At 37.6% G+C, this 25,312-nt stretch overlaps 2 protein-coding genes across 2 annotated transcripts in view; one reads left to right on the top strand and one right to left on the bottom strand.

Annotated features, from left to right (window-relative positions):
- Positions 1 to 25,312, bottom strand: part of sv2a (synaptic vesicle glycoprotein 2A) — an 885,655-nt gene that overhangs the window by 676,986 nt on the left and 183,357 nt on the right. The gene's annotated exons all lie outside the window — the stretch shown is intronic.
- bola1 (bolA family member 1) lies at positions 13,853 to 17,568 on the top strand. Its single transcript, XM_028794013.2, has 2 exons — positions 13,853 to 13,946; positions 16,552 to 17,568. The coding sequence occupies exon 2, from the start codon at positions 16,580 to 16,582 to the stop codon at positions 17,018 to 17,020; it is 441 nt and encodes a 146-aa protein (XP_028649846.1). The 5' UTR covers positions 13,853 to 13,946; positions 16,552 to 16,579; the 3' UTR covers positions 17,021 to 17,568.

Here is a 25,312-nt window from a genome sequence, read left to right as displayed (position 1 = left end):
CAGTGAAAAGAGAGAAATGGTCAGTACACTGCGCCTCCCCCTGGTCTAGTGTGGAATTATCCTCATTCAGGCCCTTCAGCTGCCTCCCACGTGCATGTGTGTGTATAGGTAAAGAGAATAAGTACAGATAAGAACTGTTCTTGTGTGAGTGTGTCATGATTTGTTTCAGTTTTTGACACACAGAATGCATTTCTCTACTAATTTTATGCTGTCTCTTCATTTTATAACTGATGTGATTTTGCAATGTTATATTTTTGTTAAACATTTGTTGCAATATTTCATGGATGCTGCCATTTTACATTTCAGAGGACTTCATGTTTTTAGCAATGACTCCAGTTGCTATCACAGGACAACTAGAAGTCATGACAAGTGATGTCATCACCACAGTGGCCTATGGTTGTCATTAAAAAATTGCTGGTGTCCAAGGTGCAATTCTTGTAGTATAGTGTGCTCATTTAAAACTTTAAACTTTGACAATTAGATGTGATATTTTTTTGGAATTACTTTTGTAATTACTCTATATTTTTGACATTATTCCTCTTCTCATTTTTGGTCTGTTTTCTAACAGGTTCCTATAATTCAATTTAAACAGTTATTTGCCACAGCACCTATTCTCCTTTATGCAGAAGTTAACAAACAATTTGTTGTTGAACTGGATGCTTCCAATATTGTTATAGGAGCCATGCTTTCTTAAAAAGATTATGGTTCAAATAAATTACCCATGCATTTGTTTCATTCAAGAAAACTCACAGCCGTTGGGCCAAATTATGAAGTAGGAAAATAAGTGTTACTCACTGTTAAATTAGCTTTAAAAAAAAGCTTTGGAAGGGGCACAATTTCCATTCATCATTTACACTGATCATAAAAATCTTATATACCTAAAACCAGGTCAATGCATAAATTCCTGACAGGCTATATGGTCTTTATTTTTCAGCCTGTTTAATTTTACGATCACTTATAGACCAGGTAATAAAAACGGCAGATGCACTATCTTGTAAAGCACCATTTAGACTTCATAATTGAGAATCCAGAGCACATTATTCTTTCAGAAAAATTTTTGGCCACTACATTACCCTATTCCATGTGAATTAGTAAAATGAATAACAGAAGCACCTTCAAATTCTACTTCTCTCCAAGTACCATATGGGAAGATCTTCATTCCTGAGAATTTCTGAAGTGAAGTTTTAGACTGTGGACTTTAGAGCAAAATTTTCCAAAACCCCGGTATCAAGCAAACAACAAGAATTCTACAAAGGCACTGCTGGTGGAAGAATATGTGGCATGACATTTATGATTATATAATGACCTTTGAAGTGTTTGATAGGGCTAATTCGGCACCAAGACTTCCCATAAGGTTATTACAGCCAATTCCTCATTGCAAATAAACCCTATGATTTTATTACTATGGACTCTGTCACTGCTCTTCCTCCTTTTCAACAACATATCACTATCCTAGTCATAACTGATCCATTTTTTTTAATTCCTCCCTTTAAAGAAACTCTGGACATTGAAGGAATTAGCAGATTGGTTGTACTTTAAATATAAAGTCTGGATATCATCCACAAACTAATGGACAAGCCAAGAGAGTAAACAGAGACTTAGAAAAATATCTTCTGTGTACTATAGAAACATTTCATGATAAATGGGTTACAGTTTACCAATAGCAGAGTTCAAAACAAATGCTCTTCATCATTCCTCCATTGGTATGTCACAATACCATGCTTATGGTCTTAAGCCTTTATTAGAAATCGTTTCTGTTACTTCAGCTTTTCCTAGCTTGGCAGAATATCTCACTAGGAAACATGAAAACTGCAAAGCACACTTAGGCACACATTCATAATTACTTACAGTAAGTCAGTTGAAAGTCAGAATTGAAATCAGAGTCAGAATCACATCCATTGGACAATTATGCAAACATCCAAGGAATATGACTATTTTTCTGATGATTCTCCAGGTATATTTACATGACAGACATACACACAATTGATAAGTACACACTTGAGACAAATACAAGACATACAATGTAAAAAGTCATATGAAAACGTACAATATTGAGATGTGGGAAGTAGTTAGAATAGTTGAAGAAATTCTATACAGACACAAGGAAGAACAGGCAAATACCACACACACTGACAGAGCTAAGATTTGAAGCCACGACTCTAAAGAAATGAGATAACAGTGCTAACATCTACACTACTGGGCTACCCTAAACTAACTTATCGATCCACTTATTCACATTGGTACAATTTTGCCATTTGTTAACCTGCACTTGTTTGGGATTCTAAAAAAATAATTAAGGAAACTGAAGAAAAATCCACATGAACACAAGGAAAATATGTGCATTACATACAGTCATTTGAGCGCAGAAATCTGGAGCTGTTAGGCAACAGTGCTAATCATCTTACAATCTGGCCCCACTTATCTATTACACACAATATACATCACAATATATCTGTCTCCCCTTTCTCTTCCAATCCTCTGGTCAAGCTTCATCTTCCTCCTCCCGACTCTGGCTTACCAAGTACTGTCTGCTAGTTCATTTTATATGTTACCTGGTGCTTGATGACCTACTTCCGGCAACACTTCCGGGTATGGTGAAAGGATCGCCCATACGGGCTCTGGAGCAGTTGCAGTGCCTCCTGGCAGCACCCCCACATCCCAAAAGGGCTGCAGACAACTCCATCTCCCATGAAGCCCTGCTGGAGTCCAAGGCACCACTGCAACCCATGTTGGAGGTACTGTTCTGCCATGCTTGCTCCCCAGGTCCTCTCAGTGAATATATATATATATATATATATATATATATATATATATATATATATATATATATATATATATATATATATATATATATATTTATGGACTAAAGGCTCCTGAACCACATTATTCATAACTGGATATGATGGCAATGAATGGATTAAATAAGTTATTGATATTTTCAAAATTATTATAGTTATATGAATACAATATATAGTTTAGGCATTATGGGTTTGCAGGGTTTGGATGTGAAATATTTGGCAGGACTGGCTAATTGCACAAATGACAGTGTGAAGCTTGTAGATTCTTGTCATGAAGTTCTGTTGATATTCCAAAGTTGTGCATTTTAGAATAATTCTGGCTCTCTGTGACCTTGTAATGAATGTGAATTGTCAGTTGTAAAGCATGTGAGCATATGGCTTTAATATTCATTTCAATATCATGAAATCATGAAGGCTCTGTGGTTAGACTAGAGCGTTTGCCCACGACATGCAAAGATTAACATTTTGCAGTGTAGTTGTCATATTTATTATAGCACTTTTCTCTTTCTCTGTCATTTTCATCTTTATTTGCCAAACTCTAATTCCTCTTTATCTGTCATAACACTCCTGCGGCACAGATTCTTTAATACATTGCTGTTGAGTGGTATGTTTTGTCAATCAATAGGCCTGAACCTTGTAAGTGAATTATGGGGAAAACAACTTTCTTCAGCCATAAGCATTAGGAGGCACCCAAGTTTTAAAGCCTGACATACTGGTAATATACAGAATATATTTTAAGTCACCATGAAATGAATGGCTCATCCAATTAAAGTAAATGTCTAGAGGGTTCATTGTCTCTCTGAGGTGGCTGAAAGAGGCTCTAAAGAGGAATACTGTCTGCTGACCTGCCATTACTCCTGGATTTTCATGAGATGGCCTGGCTCCACTGTGTATACATCTTCCTGCCAGGGCTTCTTGAGGTGCTGGATTTCCATTTCTTGCCTCAAATGAGAGCAAAATAGTCTGTGAGGCCTTCTGACTTCTCAACCCACATGGTACTCCTGCTATTACAAAATGTCTGAAAAAGGAAGCAGAGGCAACTATGACAGAAAAAAATAACATTCAGTCTTTGTTTAACACAGAGACCAAATCCAAATCTGACTACTGTATGATCATAAGAAGTGTTACAAATGAGACAGTACCCTTCATTCTCTCGAGCTTATTGTATTTTCTTGAATCAACCAGTGAGTTTTACATTCGGCAATTATTAAACATGAATCACTCACACACAGCTCTCTTGCCATTCTGTTCTTTACATTTTCGACTTTCCCTTCCCTTCTGGAATCTGATGCCTTGAACTCATCAGACTCTGCACTCCTTGACAAACGAGATGTAGCAAGGATTTATAACAAACAAACAAACTTACAAAGTAGTTAAGCAGTTTGAGCAGATGTTTCAGAGAGGCCCACACCCTCTTGTATAAATATTGTAGCACAGCAGGATAGCATGCAGAGACATGGCTTACATACCCTTGGAAAGAAGAGATTTGCAAGCAGCTACAAAAAGCAGCAGAGTGGTGACAATCTGCAAAAACATTAGAACAAATTAAAGACGTGCTACGTAGGTTAATTGGCAAATCCAAATTGGTTGTGTGTGATTGTGAGCATGTGTGTGAATGAGAGTGCACTGTAATGGACTGGTGCTCCGTCTGAGGCTGATTTGCCCTCAGTGCTGCTAGGATAGGCTCCAGTCCCCTCCACAAACAAAGTTATCTCATTCTCAGAAACACTTAGTGCAATTCAGGGTCATGGAAGCCAGAACTCATTACAACAGCCGTGGGAAAAAGCAGAAAACAACCCAGCATGGAGCGTTGGCCCAGCACTAGGCCTACTCAAACCCTCACTCGCTCACTCAGGTCACTTTAGAGTAACCAGTTAACCTAACCTGCATGACTTTGGGAATATGGGAGGAACACCTTGGGGAAAATATACAAACTCCACACGGAAATCAAACTCAGGATGCTGGATCTACTGTATGTGCATTAGCAGTACCCACTTCACCTATATTCTATCATGTTGTGTTAATATACAAAAGTACAGTTCCGATTTAAATTTAAGACATAAGAAGCAAGTAATTTTCAAGGATTAAGTAAAATTAATTATATGAGAAAATAAATGATGACATGCTAAACTACCCATTTCTGAAGGTGCTTTTTTCATTACATGGCTGTGGAGAGTCACTGCCTTAAAAAATGTGGCTGTTGGTAAGCGCCCTCTTCTACATGGTGGTGTGCTGGGGAGGCAGCATAAAGAAGAGGGACATCTCAGGCCTGGACAAACTGGTGAGGAAGGCAGGCTCTATTGTAGGCACGGAGCTGGACAGTTTGACATCTGTTGTGGAGCGACGGGCGCTGAGAAGGCTCCTGTCAATCATGGAGAATCCACTGCATCCACTGAACAGTATCATCTCCTGACAGACTGCTGTCACTGTCCTGCTCCACTGACAGACTGAGGGGATCATTCCTCCCCCACACTATGCGACTCTTCAATTCCACCATGGGCGGGGGTAAACGGTAACATTATACAAAGTTATTGTCTGTTATACCTGCATTTTTATTACTCTTTAATTTAATGTTGTTTTTTATCAGTATGCTGCTGCTAGAGTATGTGAATTTTCCCTTGGGATTAATAAAGTATCTATCTATCTATCTATCTATCTATCTATCTATCTATCTATCTATCTATCTATCTATCTATCTATCTATCTATCTGTTGGTGGACTTCACTCAGCTCTAATAATTCAATTCATTTTCTTCTTATTATGCATACTTTGACTTAAAGGTCTGGAGCACTGTACTAGAAATACTTTGTTAAAAAGACATGCTAATTTTGATTTGATTGTATGAATTGTTATTTGCTTTAAATTAAAATTAATAAAATAAAAAAGACGTAATAAAAATGCAGCTAATACAATAGTGCCATGGAAGAACATGTCTTTTTACAAAAGCTCTTTAAATAAATACATAAATAGATGAATAACTATATATACACACACAATATGGTCTGTACACACTCCAGAATGACTAAAGATGAATAAAATTTAAAAAGAAAGGAAACCTCCAACTTGGCAGTCCCAGTCACAGTGAGACATTATGCAGACATATTGCTGTTGGCATAATGGACCTCCAGTAGTGTTTCTTGACACCTTTTTGTTGAATAATTTGTTGGCTGAAAGTCCTCAGTGTTGTTGTGTCAGAGAGAGGATGTGGAACATTGTTCATAATGGCATTCAGTTTTGTATTAATTCTCTCCTTTGCTATAACCTCCGGGGGTCCATGAACATGTATCATAACTAAGCCTCCCTTTTAATTAGCTTGTTCATTCAGTGGACTTCTCTTGAAGTGATGTTAGCAGCCCAGCACACCACAGCATAGAAAATCGCAATGGCTATCACAGAGTTATAGAAGATGTGAAGGATGTCACTTCCCATATTGAAGAAAATAATAAAAGAACTATCTAAACCTGGCCCCATTAACATTATTGTGTAGTTTTTGATTTGATACAATATTTGGAAAGAAGTGGAAGAAAATAAGTGAACGACTGAAAATAACTAGTCTTCACCAGACCACAAATGTATTGGATGATAACTCAAAAATCTACAATGTAAGAATGACCTGACATAGCAGAACAAGAGTACTTGCTAACAAGCAATAAAATTAAATCACATGTTCCACTGTGGACAAAGAATTAAGTAATTGGATTGAAACAAAAACCTACAGCCCATATGGACCTCTATAGAAGGGTAACAAGAGCCTATGTGAACAGATATGATGTGAAATGTTTGAAAGTAAAGACTCCTGTCACACAACACAACTTTTCCACCAATTTTCAGTTGTAGGCCTTATTCACATAATCTTATTGAGTCTGAGACGGTCTCAGCACTCTCCTGTGAGTCAGTCATACTGGGCTGCGACTCGATTACATAAAACCAAAGAGGCCTGTTTTTTTTTTTTTAAGTTGTAGGGACAGGCATTATGTGCTTGAGAGCTGTCAACCAATGAGCACTCACACAGGAGTACAATGTGACTGAAACACACAAACAGAAGCTTGCTTATCAGATGTCTTGAATTTGTTGCACTGTGACATAATGGAAAAAGAAAAATAAAAGGGCAAAGATTGCAGCTGAACTCTCTACACCTGGAATACATTCATGCAGGTAGTGATGGTAATTGGCTGCCAGAAGCAGGCGAGCTTGCATTGTTTTAAAAATTTAAAACTGTGATGAAAAGTCGTGAGACAATACTGTAATCTGTCATCCCCTGTGATTTCTAGTTATTTAATCTGACATCCTCAAGGCAGCGATAGCCAGCTGTTGCGGTCTTGTAGTCTGCCACTAGCCTAACTTGTTTATTAACTCTTCCAATTTACACATCAAATATGTGCCTGTAAGAAATAAATTAAATTTGCATAAGTTATTAGACATAATCTTTCCAGTGAATACAACAATAATTAATACTAGAAATGTGCAGAAAACTACAAATGAAAAACTCTAGAAACATAATTAGCAACACTGTAACAGGAGCAGATAATGAAAGCGTGTCTTGGAATTAAACTGCATGCCACACAAGAAAGGCACTCTTTTAGCTCAAAATGTGCGTATCTGATGAAACATCAGCAGTTTAATCGCAATATATTTAAAAATAATGTGACAACTGCTAAACACATGAATCTACTGAATTGTGACATCAAGAAATGGGATATCAGGCAAACATAATTAGTAAACATTTATATGATTTTCTGAAAAATAAACGTCTTCACCAACAGCATGGTTCAGAAGCAAATGCTTGCAACACAGCATATGACAAATTTTTGAACATTAAACGCAGTGGAGTTACTAGGATGTCATCCTGGAGTGATATTTGGATATGTTAAGAGGGCAACTAAATGCCAAGATAGGCTAAAACTTTATTTTTAATGATTTTTCATGGCATGGGCAGTTGCAAAGGACAAATTTAACACTGCTACATTTGAATGTTGCACCTTTGTTAAATCTCTGATAAAAATATCACTAACCTCTGTCATTTTCTCCATTTTTGTATATTATTTTTTCTCACAGGGTTGGGATTGAGGGTTATCTTACAATTTCACACATTCTTTTTTTTTTTTTAATTTATTCTCCTCAATACAAATTTGTTCACAAAATAAATTACTAACATTGTATATTTACCCTCAATTTTTTAAAAGAGAATCCCGCTGTTTATTTTCAATATGCAAGATATTTCAGTCTTAAATATAAATGTGGCTCATTTTTTAAACTTTTCCTTTCTGGCTGTTTAGTGTACATAAAGTCTGCTAAGAGTTCTTTAATTGGACAAAACCTTCCAATCTATCACTTAATGATTTCTACCCTTTAACAGAATGCTATTACTGTTGATGTCTTTGTTTTATATGTATTTTTTGTATACTTAATTCCATTCTGCTATTTTGAATTTGTTGTTTTGTTGCTTTCATCTATTTTTAAACACATATTCTATAGTACTGCATATATCATTTTATTGTTAAAATGAAAAACAGTTCCAACATCACCTTTATCACCTTCTCCGTGTGTTTCTCTGACCCTGGAAGTCTGCTGTGTAAGCAGGAATAAACTTCTCCGATTCGGTCTGTGTGTGCTAACTGGTGAGTTGGTCAGGAGCATGAGACACGTTACACTGATACAGGGGGATTGTGAATTTAACCAGGGTCCTGGGGACTGTGAGACAGCAGAGCTTATCATAATCCCTTCATGCCACACAAGTGACAAAGGAAAACATAAATAATAAAAAAAAATCTATAAGCCAACTTTAGAATTAAAGCAGCAATCGACCCTGGATATGCTGCTAGTAAAACTTTAAAATAATACTTCATTTAAATCTAGAGTGCATGTAGCCATAAAAACAAATGAATAATTTTATTTTGAAGTGAACATGAACACACTACAAGGTGAGCATAGCACTTTCTCAGTCAGAGTGCTATAAATGAAAACTATCAAAAAATCCAGAATTAAATTTAAGAACAATGTCTATGGAGATTTTCATGCTATTTTGGTCTTCATTTAATGTCTTCCGCAAACCGTTTGACCGTATAGTGATTAGCACTATAGCCTCATAGTTCTAGTGTGCTGAGATTGTTGTCTGTGTGGAGTTCACATTTTCTCTTATTGTCCATGGGTTATCCTCTTGTCATTCAGATCTCCCTCTTATATTTGTATATGTTAGTTTGATTGGCAATTATGAGCTGGCCCAATATAGTTCTAATCATGAGTGGGTCTTGCAATGGACTGGCACCCTATTCAGTACTGACTTCTGCCTGATGTTGCCAGAGAGGGCTTCAGCTCTACATGACACTTGAATCAGATTAAGTGGGTCTGACAATGCTATGTTATCCGTCTAATTGAACATGGTATGTAACGACAGGGGATCAAGTTATAACTTATGTTTTCTATAGATATGCATCTGCTTCATGTTTCACAATGCTTGGCTTAGCACTCTGTGGTAAAATAAATAAATAAATAATTAAATAAATAAATAAATGAATGAATGAGGGTGGCACAGTGGCACAGTGGGTAGCGCTGCTGCCTCGCAGTTGGGAGACCTGGGGATCTGGGTTCATCTCCCTGCGTGGAGTTTGCATGTTCTCCCCGTGTCTGCGTGGGTTTCCTCCGGGCGCTCCGGTTTCCTCCCACAGTCCAAAGACATGCAGGTTAGGTGGATTGGCGATTCTAAATTGTCCCTTGTGTGTGTGTGTGTGTGTGTGTGTGCCCTGTGGTTGGCTGGTGCCCTGCCCGGGGTTTGTTTCCTGCCTTGCACCCTGTGTTGGCTGGGATTGGCTCCAGCAGACCCCTGTGACCCTGTAGTTAGGATATAGCTGGTTGAATAATGGCTGGATGAATGAATGAATGAATAAATCTACTCTATATATAGAAAATCCTAAGCCTAAAAGTGCTACGGTGACATTTTTATGTCACGTTTTTTGTCACAGTTTAAATCGGGCTTATTTTAAAACCTACATATATATGTTTGGTATCATTCTTTTCAGAATTTATCAAACTTGAATGTGATGTTGTTAGATTTTCAGATTCTTATTCCGTTTTTAAATTATAAACTAAAAAATATCAAGAACTCACATCTCGCAAGACGGGACTTTGTGCCAAAAGATTTAACCACACTCGTGGCCGGAAATAAAACACAAAGAGTAGGATAGCTGCTGTACAGGCTTTTAAATGTTCAAAGCATCGCACAAGATGCAGATCACGTGGCATGGCAGCAGCAGCAAGCCAGCAGCTGATTGAGCAAAGAGGAGGTAAAAAAAACAGCATTTGTTTCCCATTGTATCACCATTTAAGAGGGGTTTCGGAGGAGCGGCTGCGTCTCCTTGGGTTGCGTTCAGCCCCCCTCTTCACAACGTGAGCGGCAGAGACGCAAAGTGGCTGGCAAGCGAAGCGAGAAGGGGGGAACCCCCTAGTAAATAAATACATATTCAAGCAAAGGAAGAAATGTAAAAATAAGTATAAAAATACCACACTGTTCTAAAATGGATTAAGGGGGTTTAATGGTGGATAGATGAATAGATGCCAAGATACTATGTGCATTACTAGTAAGAAAAACAAACAAAACTTCACTGTGATGAAAGTCAGCCATAACCACCACTCAGAAAATGATCAAGGCTTTTATGAGAAGGCCTTACATTTGTAAAACCTTTTGAACTTAAGTAATTGTATTTTTAAATATAATTCAATTTCTTTCTTCCTTTTGCATTGCCATGTAGTGGTTAGTACAGAACAGTAGATTGGAATCCCATGCCCAGGTACTATCTGTGTGGAGGGCCCATGTTCTCTCCATATTGGCTTGGGTTTTTACTTTTTTTTTTTTGGGTGGTATTGTTTTCCTCCAGGATCACAAAAATGTGCAGGTGATGTTAATGGCAATCTATAAACTGGACCATGAAGCAATAGAAGTAGGTGGCTTGGTCTGATGAATCACATTTTCCTCTTGATTGTGTGGACAGCTAGGTGTGTGCACGTCTTTTACCTGGGGAAGAGATGGCAGCAGGATGCACAATGGGAAAAAGGGAAGTTGGTGGAGACAGTGTGATGCTTTGGGCAATGTTCTACTGGGAAACATTGGATCCTGGCATTCATGTAAGTGTCACTTTGACATGTATCACCTACCAAAAGATTGTGTCAGACCACGTATACCCCTTCATGGCAATGGTATTCCCTGCCTGCAGTGGACTCTTTCAGTGGGATGATGTGCCCTACCACACTGCAAAAATTGTTCAGGAATGGTTCAAGGAACCAAAGAGTTGAAGGTGTTGGCAACTTGGATCCACGGAGGCCCTACCTCACAACTTACAGAACTTAAAGGATCTGCTGCTAATGTTTGGTGCCAGATACCACAGGAAATCTTCAGAGATCTTGTTAAGCCCATTCCTTGCTGGGTCAGAGGTGTTTTAGTGACACAAGGGGGACCTGCACAATATTATGAGGGTGGTGTTAATGATGTGGCTGATCGGGATAGACACATACACACACACACCCACACACACAAAGAATTTGTACCTTGTCTCTATTATTACAATTTTTTGTACTGAATGTTTCATACAATATCTTCAACCAAAGTCTAATACTAGATAAAAGTCTCCCAAATGAACAAATAGCACACCTTTTTGTTTTAAAGTAATTTATTGAGTGAACAAAGGTATTGGAGAAGTAATGTAATGAGGGGAAAAGTTTGACTTTGTGTTTTCAAAGGATTTACACATTTCAGGCATTCCTGAATGCAATTTGACAACTTTGGAGTGATGTCTCTCTCTCTCTCTCTCTGTTTGTATGTCAGGATTTGATTTTTTTTTTGGACATTATAACTCAAAAAAGGGAGTTATTCTGAATGAATGCTAGAACCTGAATTAGATTAACAGATTTAATAATGGATGGATGGATGAAAACAAATAACATCATCTTTGTTTATCACTGTTCAACAAATCCAACTTGCACCCAACAGATTTACTAAATTCTGCTGGAATGGCACAATCCATTTCTTTGTGATGCGCAAAGTACATGGTGCTAATCTCTATAGACCATTCTTTCATATTTCATGGTAATTTAAGTCTTAGAGAACTTCACCTCTAATGAGAGACCATAAAAATCGCTAAACAAGAGTAAATAGCACAAAACACTCTTACAAGAAAAAAATCTCCAAATAATATTGAGCTGTTTCAGTGGAAAGTTGATATTTGCAAAATCTTTTTTCAAACCCACTTATTTTCTAATAGCTAGCTCTGTGGAGCTAAAGCTGGAGCCCAACCTGGCAGCACTTAGCTCAAGGGAGGGACAAACTTGGGGCTGACCGACCGTCAATGTCTTGCAGGGTACCCTTACTTGCAGTGGGCTAAATTGATCTTGCCAATCAATGTAACACCCATGTGTTTGGGAGACTGGTGGAAAACGGAGGAAAACCAAGACAGGCAAAGAGGAAAACGTGCAAGCTCTATCCAGACTGAGGTCGGGAATCAAACCCAGGCCCCTGGTGCTGTGAGGCAACAGCACTAACCATTGTACAAGTCCTATATATGTCTGGATATTTAACACGTCATTTAATAAAAATAATTAAAAAACAAAAAACACTTAAAAAGAATTGACACGTTTTGGAAAGGTTTTTGAATAAGTCCTACAATTTTTTCATTCACTTGTACGTTGTTTTCAGTCACATAAAACAAATACATGAATATGAATGTGCATTTGTGAACTTTTAAGGAGAGTCGATTATGGATTTATGAGCATTAGATAATAATAATAATAATAATAATAATAATAATAATAATAATAATAATAATTCATTACATTTATATAGCGCTTTTCTCAGTACTCAAAACGCTATCCACACAGGGAGGAACCGGGAAGCGAACCCATTAGACAATACGTGCAATAAGCGCATTTTCGGGTGTGAGTGAAAGTTGGCCAAACGCAGCTAATTGCTATTAAATAAAAAGGAAGTGCGTTATTATAAAAAAAAAAACATTTTATGTCTGATCTGAAGTAATAAATCTTAAGTGATAACGTCATTAATAATAATAATAATAATAAGCACGCTCGGTTCGCTTCCCGGGTCCACCCTGCGTGGAGTTTGCATGTTCTCCCCGTCTCTGCGTGGGTTTCCTCCCACAGTCCAAAGACGTGCAGGTTAGGTGCATTGGCGATTCTAAATTGTTCCTAGTGTGTGCTTGGTGTGTGTGTCCTGTGGTGGGCTGGCACCCTGCCCGGGGTTTGTTTCCTGCCTTGCGCCCTGTGTTGGCTGGGATTGGCTCCAGCAGACCGCCATGACCCTGTAGTTAGGATATAGCGGGTTTGATGATGGATGAATAATAATAATAATAAGTTTAAAAATGTAACTTTTCAAAAGAACCAGGGCGGTTTGTAAAACGTAGGACGGCAGTAAAATGGCATTTGGTGCCACCTTCTGGTCAGCATTTAAAGTTTATTTTTAAAATAAGCTTTACCAGCGCTAGATGTCTCCAAACACAGATTATCGCTTAGTGGTACTAATTTATTGTCCCTTTCATGCTATTCATCTCCTTGATTTCTCTGTAATACATATGGAAAATAAAATTGACGTTGTTAGCTGCTAAAGAAGCACATTCAGGTTTAACTTTGTTCCTTTTCCAAATGGGAGCTGACCATTCAGTAAACGCAGTGGCGTTTGAAAGACGTCGATCGTTATTTGCTCAATTAATCAAAGATATTTTTCTAAATGTTCACAGTATGTACCTATACTTTACACATAAATCTCGTTAATGTTACATATTAGCCTTTGTGTCGGGTTAAAGAAACAAAAAAAAGTTTGCTAAAGAGTAAAGTTGAGAATGGTTAATATGTGTAGAATTTCATGAAAAACCTGAAATACAAAACCACCAACGTAGTTCTGATATGTGTACATGTCTATATTTGAAATCATTTAAAAACGAAACCTAGCGTGCATTAAAGCCACAATAATTCTCAGTGGTCGGTACAAATAAAAAAAGAACAAAAAAGTAACCACTTCGCAGCCAATACAGTATCGGGTTGTCGCGCAGTAGTGACGTCATTTGGAAAGGCCGGAACTAGTTAATTGTTTGATAATTTCGTGCTTCTTTGAAATGCTGACAGCCTGGTTTGAACTCTCATCTCTGAGTTGTAAGTTTTATTCTCTATACGTGTAGGAAATATTCTATATTAACAATATTTTGGCATTCTAGCCGTTCTAAGATTGAAATTTAGAAACGCCTTTCATAAAAATCACATTATTAAATTTAAACTAAGGTGTGAGAATAGTGTTCGTGTGATTCTCTCTTTAAAACTAGTTATTTGGAAGTTCTAGTTAATATGTAACGAATGCCTACCATTACTGAGTAACCTTGCCCTGTTGACAATTTCTTAGGAAACATGTTTTTTGATGTACAGTCGTTATACATTTTGCTAGTCCAAGCAGGATTTTTTTTTCCCAAGCGCCATGTGTATTTGACCACATGGAGAGTATAACAGCAAGATTCATAAACAGTTTTGCTATTTATTTTTTATTATTATTGTGGTTGTTGTTATTAACGGTCTACCTGCATATCGGGACAGCGGCTCTGCCTTGGGGCTCCACAATTCCTGGCCCAGACGCTGCGTGTGTGTGTGTGTGTGTGTGTGTGTGTGTGTGTGTGTGTGTGTGTGTGTGTGTGTGTGTGTGTGTGTGGACGTTGCACGTTCTCTTGAATCAACATGGATTTCCTTCTCCAAGCCCAGTGAGGCGCGGGTTAGGTGAACTGGAGAAACTGTCCCAGGAGAGTGCGTGTGCCCGGTTGGGGTTCAGGCTGTCGATTTCTGTATCTAACCAGGTTGCGTTTCTGCTATACGCCAGGTGATGGGCCTTTTGTGACCTTGAACTGTATATGATGGATGTTTAAGTGGACGTTATATTTTTGTGTAGATGGTATAACTTATGGGGTGGCGTACTGGTACCGCTGCTGCCTCATAGTAAGGAGGCCATTGTTCAAGCCTTCAGCCGTCCCTGCTAGGAACCTGCACGCTCTCCTTGTATCTATGTAGGGTTCCTCCTGCAGTCCAAAGACTTGCAGGTGAGGTGAACCGGTGATACAAAGTTAGCGCTCAATATACAGTATGTCAGTGTGTTCACCCTAGAATGGAGTGGTGCCTTTTCTGGGGACTGTTCCTGCCTTGAGCCTGATGCATTCTCAGTCTGGCTCCTGCTTCCCTGCTCTGGATAAAGGCAGCTTAGAAAATTGATTGTGTTTTAGATAGATAGATACTTTATTAATCCCAAGGGGAAATTAACATACTCCAACAGCAGCATACTAATAAAAAACAATATTAAATTAAAGAGTGATAAAAATGCAGGTATAACCGACAATAACTTTGTATAATGTTAACGTTTACCCCACCCCCCGGGTGGAACTGAAGTGTCGCATAGTGTGGGGGAGGAACGATCTCCTCAGTCTGTCAGTGGAGCAGGACAGTGACAGCAGTCTGTCAGTGAAGCTGCTCCTCTGTCTGGAGATGATACTGTTTAGTGGATGCAGTGGATTCTCCATGATTAACAGGAGCCTGCTCAGTGCCCGTCGCTCTGCCACAGATGTCAAACTGTCCAGCTCCGTGCCTACAATAGAGCCTGCCTTCCTCAACAGTTTGTCCAGGCATGATGCGTCCCTCTTCTTTATGCTGCCTCCCCAGCACACTACTGTGTAGAAGAAGGCGCTTGCCACAACGGTCTGATAGAACATCTGCAGCATCTTATTGCAGATATTGAAAGATGCCAGCCTTCTAATGAAGTATAGTCGGCTCTATCCTCTCTTGCACAGAGCATCAGTATTGGCAGTCCAGTCCAATTTATCATCCAGCTGCACTCCCAGGTATTTATAGGTCTGTACCCTCTGCACACAGTCACCTCTGATGATCACGGGGTCCATGAGGGGCATGGGCCTCCTAAAATCCACCACCAGCTCCTTGGTTTTGCTGGTGTTCAGTTGTAGGTGGTTTGAGTCACACCATTTAACAACTTGATTAGGTTCCTATACTCCTCCTCCTGCCCACTGCTGATGCAGCCCACGATAGCAGTGTCGTCAGCGAACATTTGCACGTGGCAGGACTCCTTGTTGTATTGGAAGTCCAATGTATATAGGCTGAACAGGACCGGAGAAAGTACAGTCCCCTGCGGCGCTCCTGTGTTGCTGACCACAATTTTTAGTGCTATTTGATCAATGGTGTTTAAATAAGCACAACACAAACTGTATTTTTGGTACAAGGCTTAAGAAAATTGTGAAATGATTTAACCTGTTACCCCAATTGTGTTTTTGTGCATATTTCAATTTAATTTATCTCTCTTCTATCAATTTTACAGTTTCCTTTTTTTTTACTGTAGGTTCAACTCTTATATCATAACTTTGCTTAATCTAATGAAATATTAATACAAAAATGTAAGTCTCAGGGATATGTTCTGAACTGTTGCTCAGCTCAGTTTTTGATATAATATACACAAAGTAAACTTTAAAAATACACATTTTTCTTTTCCTACCATGACCCTGAATTGGGGTAAGCAGGTTTGAGATTTCTTTTTATAAATGCACTCTCCTTTCTTGCATTTGGATGACGCATTTAATTCAGGTGGTTGATGTTTTCATTTCACTGTAATCTTGCTTTTCCAAATCTTATTTGAAGTCTAAAGGTTCATCACCCACCTCCCTTTAATTTATGCATTTCTGCTTCCTTGATTTTAATAAATGCATTTTTTTTTTATTAGGATGCGCTGGAAGAGAATCTAAAAGCCAATGCTGCATTCTTTTAGCTCTCGGGTTGCTGTAATTAGAAATTTTGCATTTCGGGCAGCCAACTTCCTGGCTTCTACATCAGGCATGAATCGACCTGTGGAAACTTCAATCCGGACCAAGCTAAATCAGAGACTGGAACCAACCCATTTAGAAGTTGTAAATGAGAGTAACATGCATGCAGTACCATCAGGCTCCGAGTCTCACTTTCGAGTGTTGGTGGTGAGCAAACATTTTGAAGGGATGTCTCTGTTACAGCGTCACCGCTTGGTCAATGAAATTTTATGTGATGAGTTGGCTTCCAGAGTTCATGCTCTCTCTATCCAGGCAAAGACCCCTCAGCAATGGGAATGTAACCCTGTTATAGAAGTGAGTCCCCCTTGTATGGGTGGTTCTAAACATGACCACAGCATGGCAGCTAAAGTTGGGACACCGAGCAAATAAGACTGACCTAATCATGTATTAAATGAAGATTTTTTTTATAATGAAATTGATTTATTTAATACAGCAATAAAACGTAAGTTGGAAGAAGACCTGTCTGTCAATGTGTTATACAAATTTGAATTCTGTTACATAATAGTAATTCTGGAAATCTGTAATTCTGTTAAAAAAAGAAAAAAATCTGTTCTGAAACACTGACTCTAGAATACAGAATAAATTATTGTGTTTAGAAAAGAATCCACAAAAAGCTTTGAATATTAAGACAAGCCTGCGAATATTTAATCTTTTCATATACAGTTTTTTCATTGCAGGTCTTTAAAGTATGAACAAAAGTCATTAGTGCAAGTTACACTAATATCAAAACAGTAAATCCTCTTGACAAACATGCCGAGGAGGTGTAAGAGTTTCATTTGGTAGGTGTAAATTTACATATCGATTAATTTATTGGCTGTATTATTTGTCCTGTGTGTCTGTATCCTTTTTATGTTTCTGCCACAGTATGTATGTGAAATTCCCTTTGGGATTAATAAAGGTTATCAAATTGAATCCAATCTAATTTGTAGCTCTTTATTTTGATGATTATCAAAATTTTGAGCAGTAGAAAACCTCTTGCATGCAAGCACAGAATAGCTAGTCTAAACAACCACATAATGCCTCCAACTAATTACTGTATGTATGAAGGTTATTTGTGATCTGTTGTGTGTAATGTATGATTTCATTTTCTGCAGATAGGATGATATACTTGATAGCAAAACATCTTTTATGTGTTTGAAATGTGGCAACTTTTTGTTATGCTGCTAGGTTATGACCAATATACGACATGTTGCTTACTGAGTAGCACTTGCAAATGAGAATTTCAGTGTACTCTATACACGTGACAATAGTAATCCCATAAATCTTTAAACTTTTTTCATTAATGTCACATTGGTGAATGACACTGTCCACACAATATACTGGGTAAAATACATAAACACATTTTCTCAAAGCCATTTAATCCAATTCAGGGTCACATTGGGGAGTTTGAAGACCGTTCATTGCAGGGGTCACTTATGCATGCATAAACCTACACTCACTTACACCTGGCCAATTTAGTGATGGTAATTAACCTACAAAGGAAAACTAGAGTACCCGGGAGGGAAAAGACAGGCGGACAACGCCCAGTGTTGGGATTAGAACCCAGGGTACTGGATAAAATGTCTCTTCTTATTTTGATGCTATGTGAAATATGGGACTGAAACGAAAATGTATAATCATGTGACAGTGAAGAAGCCAAAAAATCAATTAATCTATATATTATAATTTAGCATATTCAAAATATTTCTCTGTGAGGAGTTAGAACTCCTAACCCAAAGATCTGCAGAGCTTGGTTTGTACAATTTGCACATTGTCACTGTATGCATTACTTTTTAGTGGGTTTTCTCGTTTCCGTTCATCTAGTAAGATGGTATATTATTTAACTAGTGAATCTAATTAGTATGGTATAAGTGATTGTGGATATGCCTTGCTATAGATGCACTCATCATCCAGGACTGATTGCTAACAGGAAACGCTTCGGCTCAAAACAACCATGTATAGGGGAAAAAAAGAACTACTCTATCCAAAAATTTGCATGCAAGTGTATATATAATATATAATATTTTAATGTTACTTTCTCCATATGGTTTGTGTTGGTAGCCGAAAAACAAATTTGATGTCATGTTTTTGATCGCATAGGACACAGTGGTGAGCACATGGGGTTGCACTTTTGAATTGGTAGGACTGTTGACCAATGAATGAGGCCAAGAGACAGGTCTTCAATTGAAAACCCCACTCCTGTGTTAAGGAGCTTATTTTTTGGACTACTTTTGTTTTTCAGAATTATTCACTTAATAATAATTTAGTAAAATCTACATGCATTTTGCATGTTGCTTGCATATGACTGGATAACTTGATACAGTATGTGGATCATGCAACACAAGTAATATAAGATTTTTATCATGGAACGTTTTGATTCTGTTTGCCTTTGTCCAGTGTTGGTCACCATTGGGTACCATTCTGTTAGAAACTTAGTTAAAGTACTTTCTGGAGGAAAACATGAGATGAATTTTTTTTTCTTGGCCACCACTACCAAGTACATGGGGTGAGTAGTACATGTAAATATATAATTTTTGTGTGCAATATTCCTTTAACTCAGAACTACTTTGTAAATTTTTGAACTTCTTGGTGTCAGCGTGTGATGTCAGCAAATACCATGTTATGTACGAATGGGGAAGCTTTAGGAACTTTCTGAACATGATTTTTGCATACTCTGCCTACTCATCTAGATAGATAGATAGAACTTTATTTTTCCCAATTTGGCTACTTAGTTGATAATGTTATGATCCTTGTTGTTCCTCACTAAATTATCATTGTGCATTATGCTTCATGTCTACTGCTCAGAAAAATACTTTTCTTAGAGCAGTATGTTCTTTGTTTGTTTGATCAAGGTATATGCTCTCCAGATTAGATTGGCTTACTGAAAACATGGGACTGAATTCAACTCAGAATCTGTGAAGATGCTGTCCACCAGTGGCTTCCACTTAAACAGAAAAGAGTTTGACAAATGGCTAGAGACTTCTCTAACGGCTAGCTAGACAGCCATTGCTGCCAAATGGGATTTCAGTATAAACCAATAAAGAAATTTTTATTATTTTTGCTACTGGCAACCCATCCAGGGTTGGCTCCTTATAGGATTAACCTTATCTCCCAGCAACAATAACACTGAATTAAGTATTTTCAATAAATAGATGGATCATTCTAAAGAAGATCAAGCGTTCATAAGAGGTGGTCCATTTTATTTTCAGTGTCTTGCTTAACTGGCCTCAGGTCAGATGTTGTTTAGAAATTGCAGCTCTAAATTTGCTAAAATAAATAGAGGGGGTTCAAATATGGAAGGGTAGATGGATTAATAGTTTATTCACATTTAATATTATTGATTCTTAAATATGAAGAGGGATTTGATTCTACATCAACAACATCTTTTAATGCATGCAGATTCCGATTTGTCTTTACCCCTGTATTATATGTTTTATTTACAAACAAAATGAATTGAAGGCATTGGAGTAATTGTACCATCTGACATTCGGGCCAGAAAAAAAATCTTTTACTGGAACCCTTTGCTCTGCAAATATGGCAATGGCTGTAACAGGATGCCATACAACAAGGCTTAACTACTGTGAAGAGAAACAAAGTAAAGGCGAGACAAAGAAAAAGAACATGCAGTCACCCATCAACAGTGTCAGGGGTTTCTGTTTGAATGACTGTTGCTTCAACTGCAGGGTATCCATTTTGTTTTTATTTTTAAACCAGTAAACATCATATTAGAACAAATCTTCACTGGTGTTATGCTTGAGGATAGGCTCAATGTACATCTTTTCTCCAAGAGTTTCTGTCCCTAAATGACTCTTCATTTTTGTAATTATACATTGTTCTACATGGTGTTCCTTTTTATCTGTCTTTGATTTTACTCATTTAAATCTTTCTATAATTGCCCAATATTTGTGAAATATATTCATTCAGTTTAGGTTTCTTCATTTAAGGGCTTCTGTATTCTTTCTTGTCCACTTTTCAAATGCTGCTGAAGAGATTTGTGTTCATAGTTTTGAATGTGCATGTCATGCTTTCCTTTTTTATGTGCTTTGTTGTTTGACCTTGTCCAGGTTCCTTTTGATCATCCTTTTTCTGTCTTTCTTCTATTGAGAAATTTATAATCTTTGGAACTAAGAATGGTTCACTTTCAGAAATGTATGCTTTTGTTTGATTCTGTTTCTGAAAGTTCATTTTATGGTGCTTCTAAATTTAAGATCTTTTTATGGTTGACCTTGTTTTCCGTGAAGCAGAAATGTAGTCCTGCATTGGAATAAATGTGTTTAGAAAAATCAATGAATGAAAAAGTGACCTATAATGCACTAAACTAATCTGTCCTGGAACATATATGATCTCAGTATTTGTCACAAGAAAGTTAAGTGTTCTGGAAGGAAGTAGCCCTTTACCATTTTGAAGGAGTCTTACTATCAAGAAATCTGCTGACATATAGGTTATGCCTTTGGAAAAAACATCCATTAACATAGGTGTTAGAGTGAAATTTCCACATAAAGTGTGACACTACATTGTCCCCACAGTAATCCTTTTCTTTAGTACCCTGTTAATGCTGATCAATAAATATATCTCTTAATGATTATATTTTCCACCATTGTCAGTCATTTTGACACCCTTGTCACAAATGAGGATGGCATAGTGAGGCAGAATTAGGCACTGTTCCTTGACAGATTCACTCCCCGTTGTCATTTGTGTAGGGTCTCAACATTCTTTCCAAGTTTATGTGTGAATTTTTCTCTCAAAAATTCAAAGATGTGTGTGTTTGATTAACTGGTGACTGTCTATACTCCGTGTGTGTGTGTGTGTGTGTGTATAAGAGTAAATAGAGCCTTTGATGGCACCCTGTTCTGGTCGTGTGTCTAGTGTTGCTGGCATGACCATGAATTAAATAAGGTGTCTCAAAAAAAATATAAGTGCTTGATATTCTGTTTTTTCATTATTGCTATTCTCAGTGCAATTTCTGATGACTTTGAAGTTTTTTTTTACATTGATTCAGTTGTCCTTACCTGTCACCTTTGCTAAATTAATCAGAAAAAGACTGTACACTTTGACTTGACACTTTTCAGTTTGCACTAAACCTAGCGAGTAAGAGAGTTACTCTGAAGATAGTAGCCTCATTACAAGTGAATTGATCCAGAATTCAGATTTGGTCTTGTATGTAGTAAAGTTTACTGTGAATTATTTAAACTATATAATAATGTTTAAAGTAGGCCCCATGGACTGAACTTGGGTGCCACTGTCCCAGTAGATAGTTTTGGGTACAGATCAAGGAGGTCAGCTTTAAACTGTCCAACAGATATGGCAGCTAGTTAAAAGTACATTTTGCAGAAAGTTTTTCCTTCAGTCACGAAGTCATAGATCCATGATGCAGTTTACTAAATAGTGTTGGTAGACAGTAGTAATTTAAGGACCTTCACACTGCAACTTAATTATATTTTGAAAAAGTTACCTGAACAGGGCCAGACAAGCTATGCTGGACTGAATGACACTGTGTTGTCAAAACATTCCTTATGTTTCAATACAACCAAAAAGAGTTACACATTTTATTAAAAGTGATGACAAATGAAGCATTTATACTCTAATGTTCACAATATCTTCAAATGCTGTGCCTTGCAGGTTCTTTTTAACCCAATTCTGACATCCGTTATTAGGTGCCATAGACATCAGATGTAACCCATTTTATACTGATTGATCATCTTAATGTGTAGCACCAATGATTTTAAGTTTTTCTTTAGAACAGGTAATATTTAATAAGTTTTTATGGACTGTAAACTAAGAGAATGGAGAGTAAAATTCATTAAAGTTAATTGTGTGTTAAATTTGACCCTCAGGACACGATACTGTTTAAAATGTATAGCAGATGTACAAAAATGTGATTGGTGAAGTTATGATATTTTACTAAAAGCTTTCACATTTTTGAGCTAAAATGATGACATTCAGGATGATTGTATGGGTTGTGAACAAAGAAAGTACCCCAAATGTACGGGAAAATCCATTAAAGTCAATGGTGGGTCAAAAGTGAATTGAAAGACATGGCAAGGTAAAAAACAAATTTTAGAAGCTATACAAAGTATGGGATGTTTAATTTTTATACTGTTCATTAATTTGGGGAAATACAGAGAAAGTCACAAAGTTCCACCTTGAACGGATGAAATTTAGGGTGCTTTTACTGATTTCAAACACAAAACTGGGTCAAATTTCTACAAAAGGTGCATACAATTACTATACTGTACGTGAAGCGTAACATCCATTTGTAAAGTGATGCTAATGGAATACAATTGGAACCATAACTCCCTTTTAGGTAGTTGAAAACTTACTTTTTGGTCATAAAATTAGATTATCTAATCTTTATTAATCCAAGATTAATTTTAGATGCATAGAGCAGCAGAAATATAAAAAAACAAAGGTGTAAACTCACCAGGCATGTAATAAATTCAAACAATAGTTAGATAAATTAATAAAAATAAATACATGTATACTTTGCAGAACAGGGGCCTCATGCATAACGGCGTGCGTAGAATTTGCACTATAACATGACGTAAGCACAAAAGCCGAAATGTGCTTACGCACAGAAAAATCCAGATGCAGGAATCTGTGCGTTCACCAACTTCTGTGTTCTTCCGCTACATAAATCCTGCTCAGCGTGGAAATAAACGCACGTGCACGCGCCTGCTGTCCCGCCCCAACTCCTCCCAGAATTACGCCTCTTTGAATATGCAAATCAATATAAATAGCCCTTAAGCCCAGCGTTCTGTGAAAAGGCAATGGCATAAGTACGAGGAAAAATAGAAGAATTTCAGCGAATACCAAATGCAGGCAAAGAAAAACGTACTATTTGTTGGTTTAAACAGTTACATAAGCAACAAAAGGAAGTTGATCGAGTGACATAGCGTGTCGGAGAAACTCGAATGCTCAAGTTCACAAAGTCGCACAGTGCCCGAAATAAAAAAGTTGTCACATATCAAAGTCGGCGTGAAAAGGTACAGTGGAAAAAAAAGGCACAAAGTGTGAAAAAGCATGAAATGTCAACTTTAATCTCAAAATTTCCACTTTAATCATGTAGTTTATTTTGTCATTAAAGTAGAACATCATAAACTTCATCTTAAAATCATTTAATTTACTAGTTTCTCAAATCCCATCGTAACTAAAGTAGCACGTTAAATGCTTTGTTGTGTATTTGATCTTATATGTGCTCTATGTGCCTGAATCACTACGTGCTCTTCAGCGACAGGACACAGAATCCATTATGTTCGTAATATTACAGCTCTCTGAGTAATTAAAATACTGAAGTATACGTGATATCAATTTTATGATGATATGAGTTAAAGCATGTTATTAAACATGGGAACACGGTGGCGCAGTGATTGTTCATGTCTTACAGCAAGATGCTTGCTACGCCATGCGCGACCTTCAATGAAATGCTTTATTACATAAGTACTGTCTTTTTCAAATGTACTAACCCCCAATTCCTGTCCTTACTTTTCTTTCTCCAAATACCCAATTGCCACACAATCAGCTGTGTAATAGATGTTAAGCCATCTGTAAGCTTAGAACGCCGATTCTTCAAAACTTTTAAAGAACATCGAAATATCTTCGTAATGTTTAATTATTCTATCCAACTATCCTTCCAGTGTCACGCCAGCCACAGCATGAAAACAGAGCGAGGCAGGAACAATCAGTGAACGAAGCTCAAGCTCGCTAGCTCTGCGGCACCGTGTAGTTAAAGTTAAAGTTTTATCTGTATAATATAATCAACATATTTTGCTGCATTTCATCTTAAAAATGATATCGTCGTCATATGTAAATATGCGCTTTATAAAGTGGCTCAGGATGTGCAATATTGTAACTGTATCATAAGTACAATTACCTCATGGTAACTTGCAAGTACAAACAGTTCTACAAGGAGCACTTGAGCCGCCGTCGTGGATGTGGATCTGGATCTAAGAAAGGGTAACCACACAGGAATAGTAGCACTGCTTTGACGCTGGGTGCCGCCAGTCTGCAAAACCTAACGGAGAACTTGCATACGACAGGGTATGAGGTACCATGGAAAAGTGCGTGGCTTTACGCCAAGTGTAGGTTTTATACATCGCGATTTGAAAACGTTCTTAAGCAACATTTCTGTGTGTACGCACCATTTATACATGAGGCCCCAGGTCATTTTATATTCCGTATGTTTTTTTAATTTTATCCTACACTGAATAACCTCCTTACTAAGCAAGAACAATTAATTAAAAACAATGATGACTAAATAAACTGGATAAAAGCAAAGGGGGACACAGTGGTAGCATTAAACAAGGAGACCAGGATCCAAGTAGTGGGTGCTCCTCACATGGATTTTGCATGTTTTTCCCCCGTGTCTGTGTGGGTTTTCCCCCAGGTGCCCCTTTTTCCTCCCACTGTCTAATGCAGTGCAGGTTGGGTAAATTGGAATTGTTAAATTGGCCCCTGTTGTGTATGTGTATGTTCACCCCGCAATGAACTTGTGTCCTCTCCAGGGTTTGTCCCTGCTTTGTGTCCAGAACTAACCTGTGGTCCTGCTTTGGATAAGCAGATTTAGAAGACAGATTAAACAGAAGGATGAAGCATTAACATTTCTTGATTACTATAGATGTATTTTAATTGTATTTATTTTTTACTGATTGTTGAGGTAGTCGATAAGAAACTGCACTGTACTGA

Source organism: Erpetoichthys calabaricus, chromosome 2 (assembly GCF_900747795.2).
Source record: "Erpetoichthys calabaricus chromosome 2, fErpCal1.3, whole genome shotgun sequence".
NCBI lineage: Eukaryota > Metazoa > Chordata > Cladistia > Polypteriformes > Polypteridae > Erpetoichthys > Erpetoichthys calabaricus.
This window is presented reverse-complemented; position numbering and strand designations above follow the sequence as displayed.

What these genes read in the sequence shown, in the direction of transcription:
- bola1 (XM_028794013.2), top strand. Translation starts at nt 16,580, where the DNA reads ATGCTGCATTCTTTTAGCTCTCGGGTTGCTGTAATTAGAAATTTTGCA.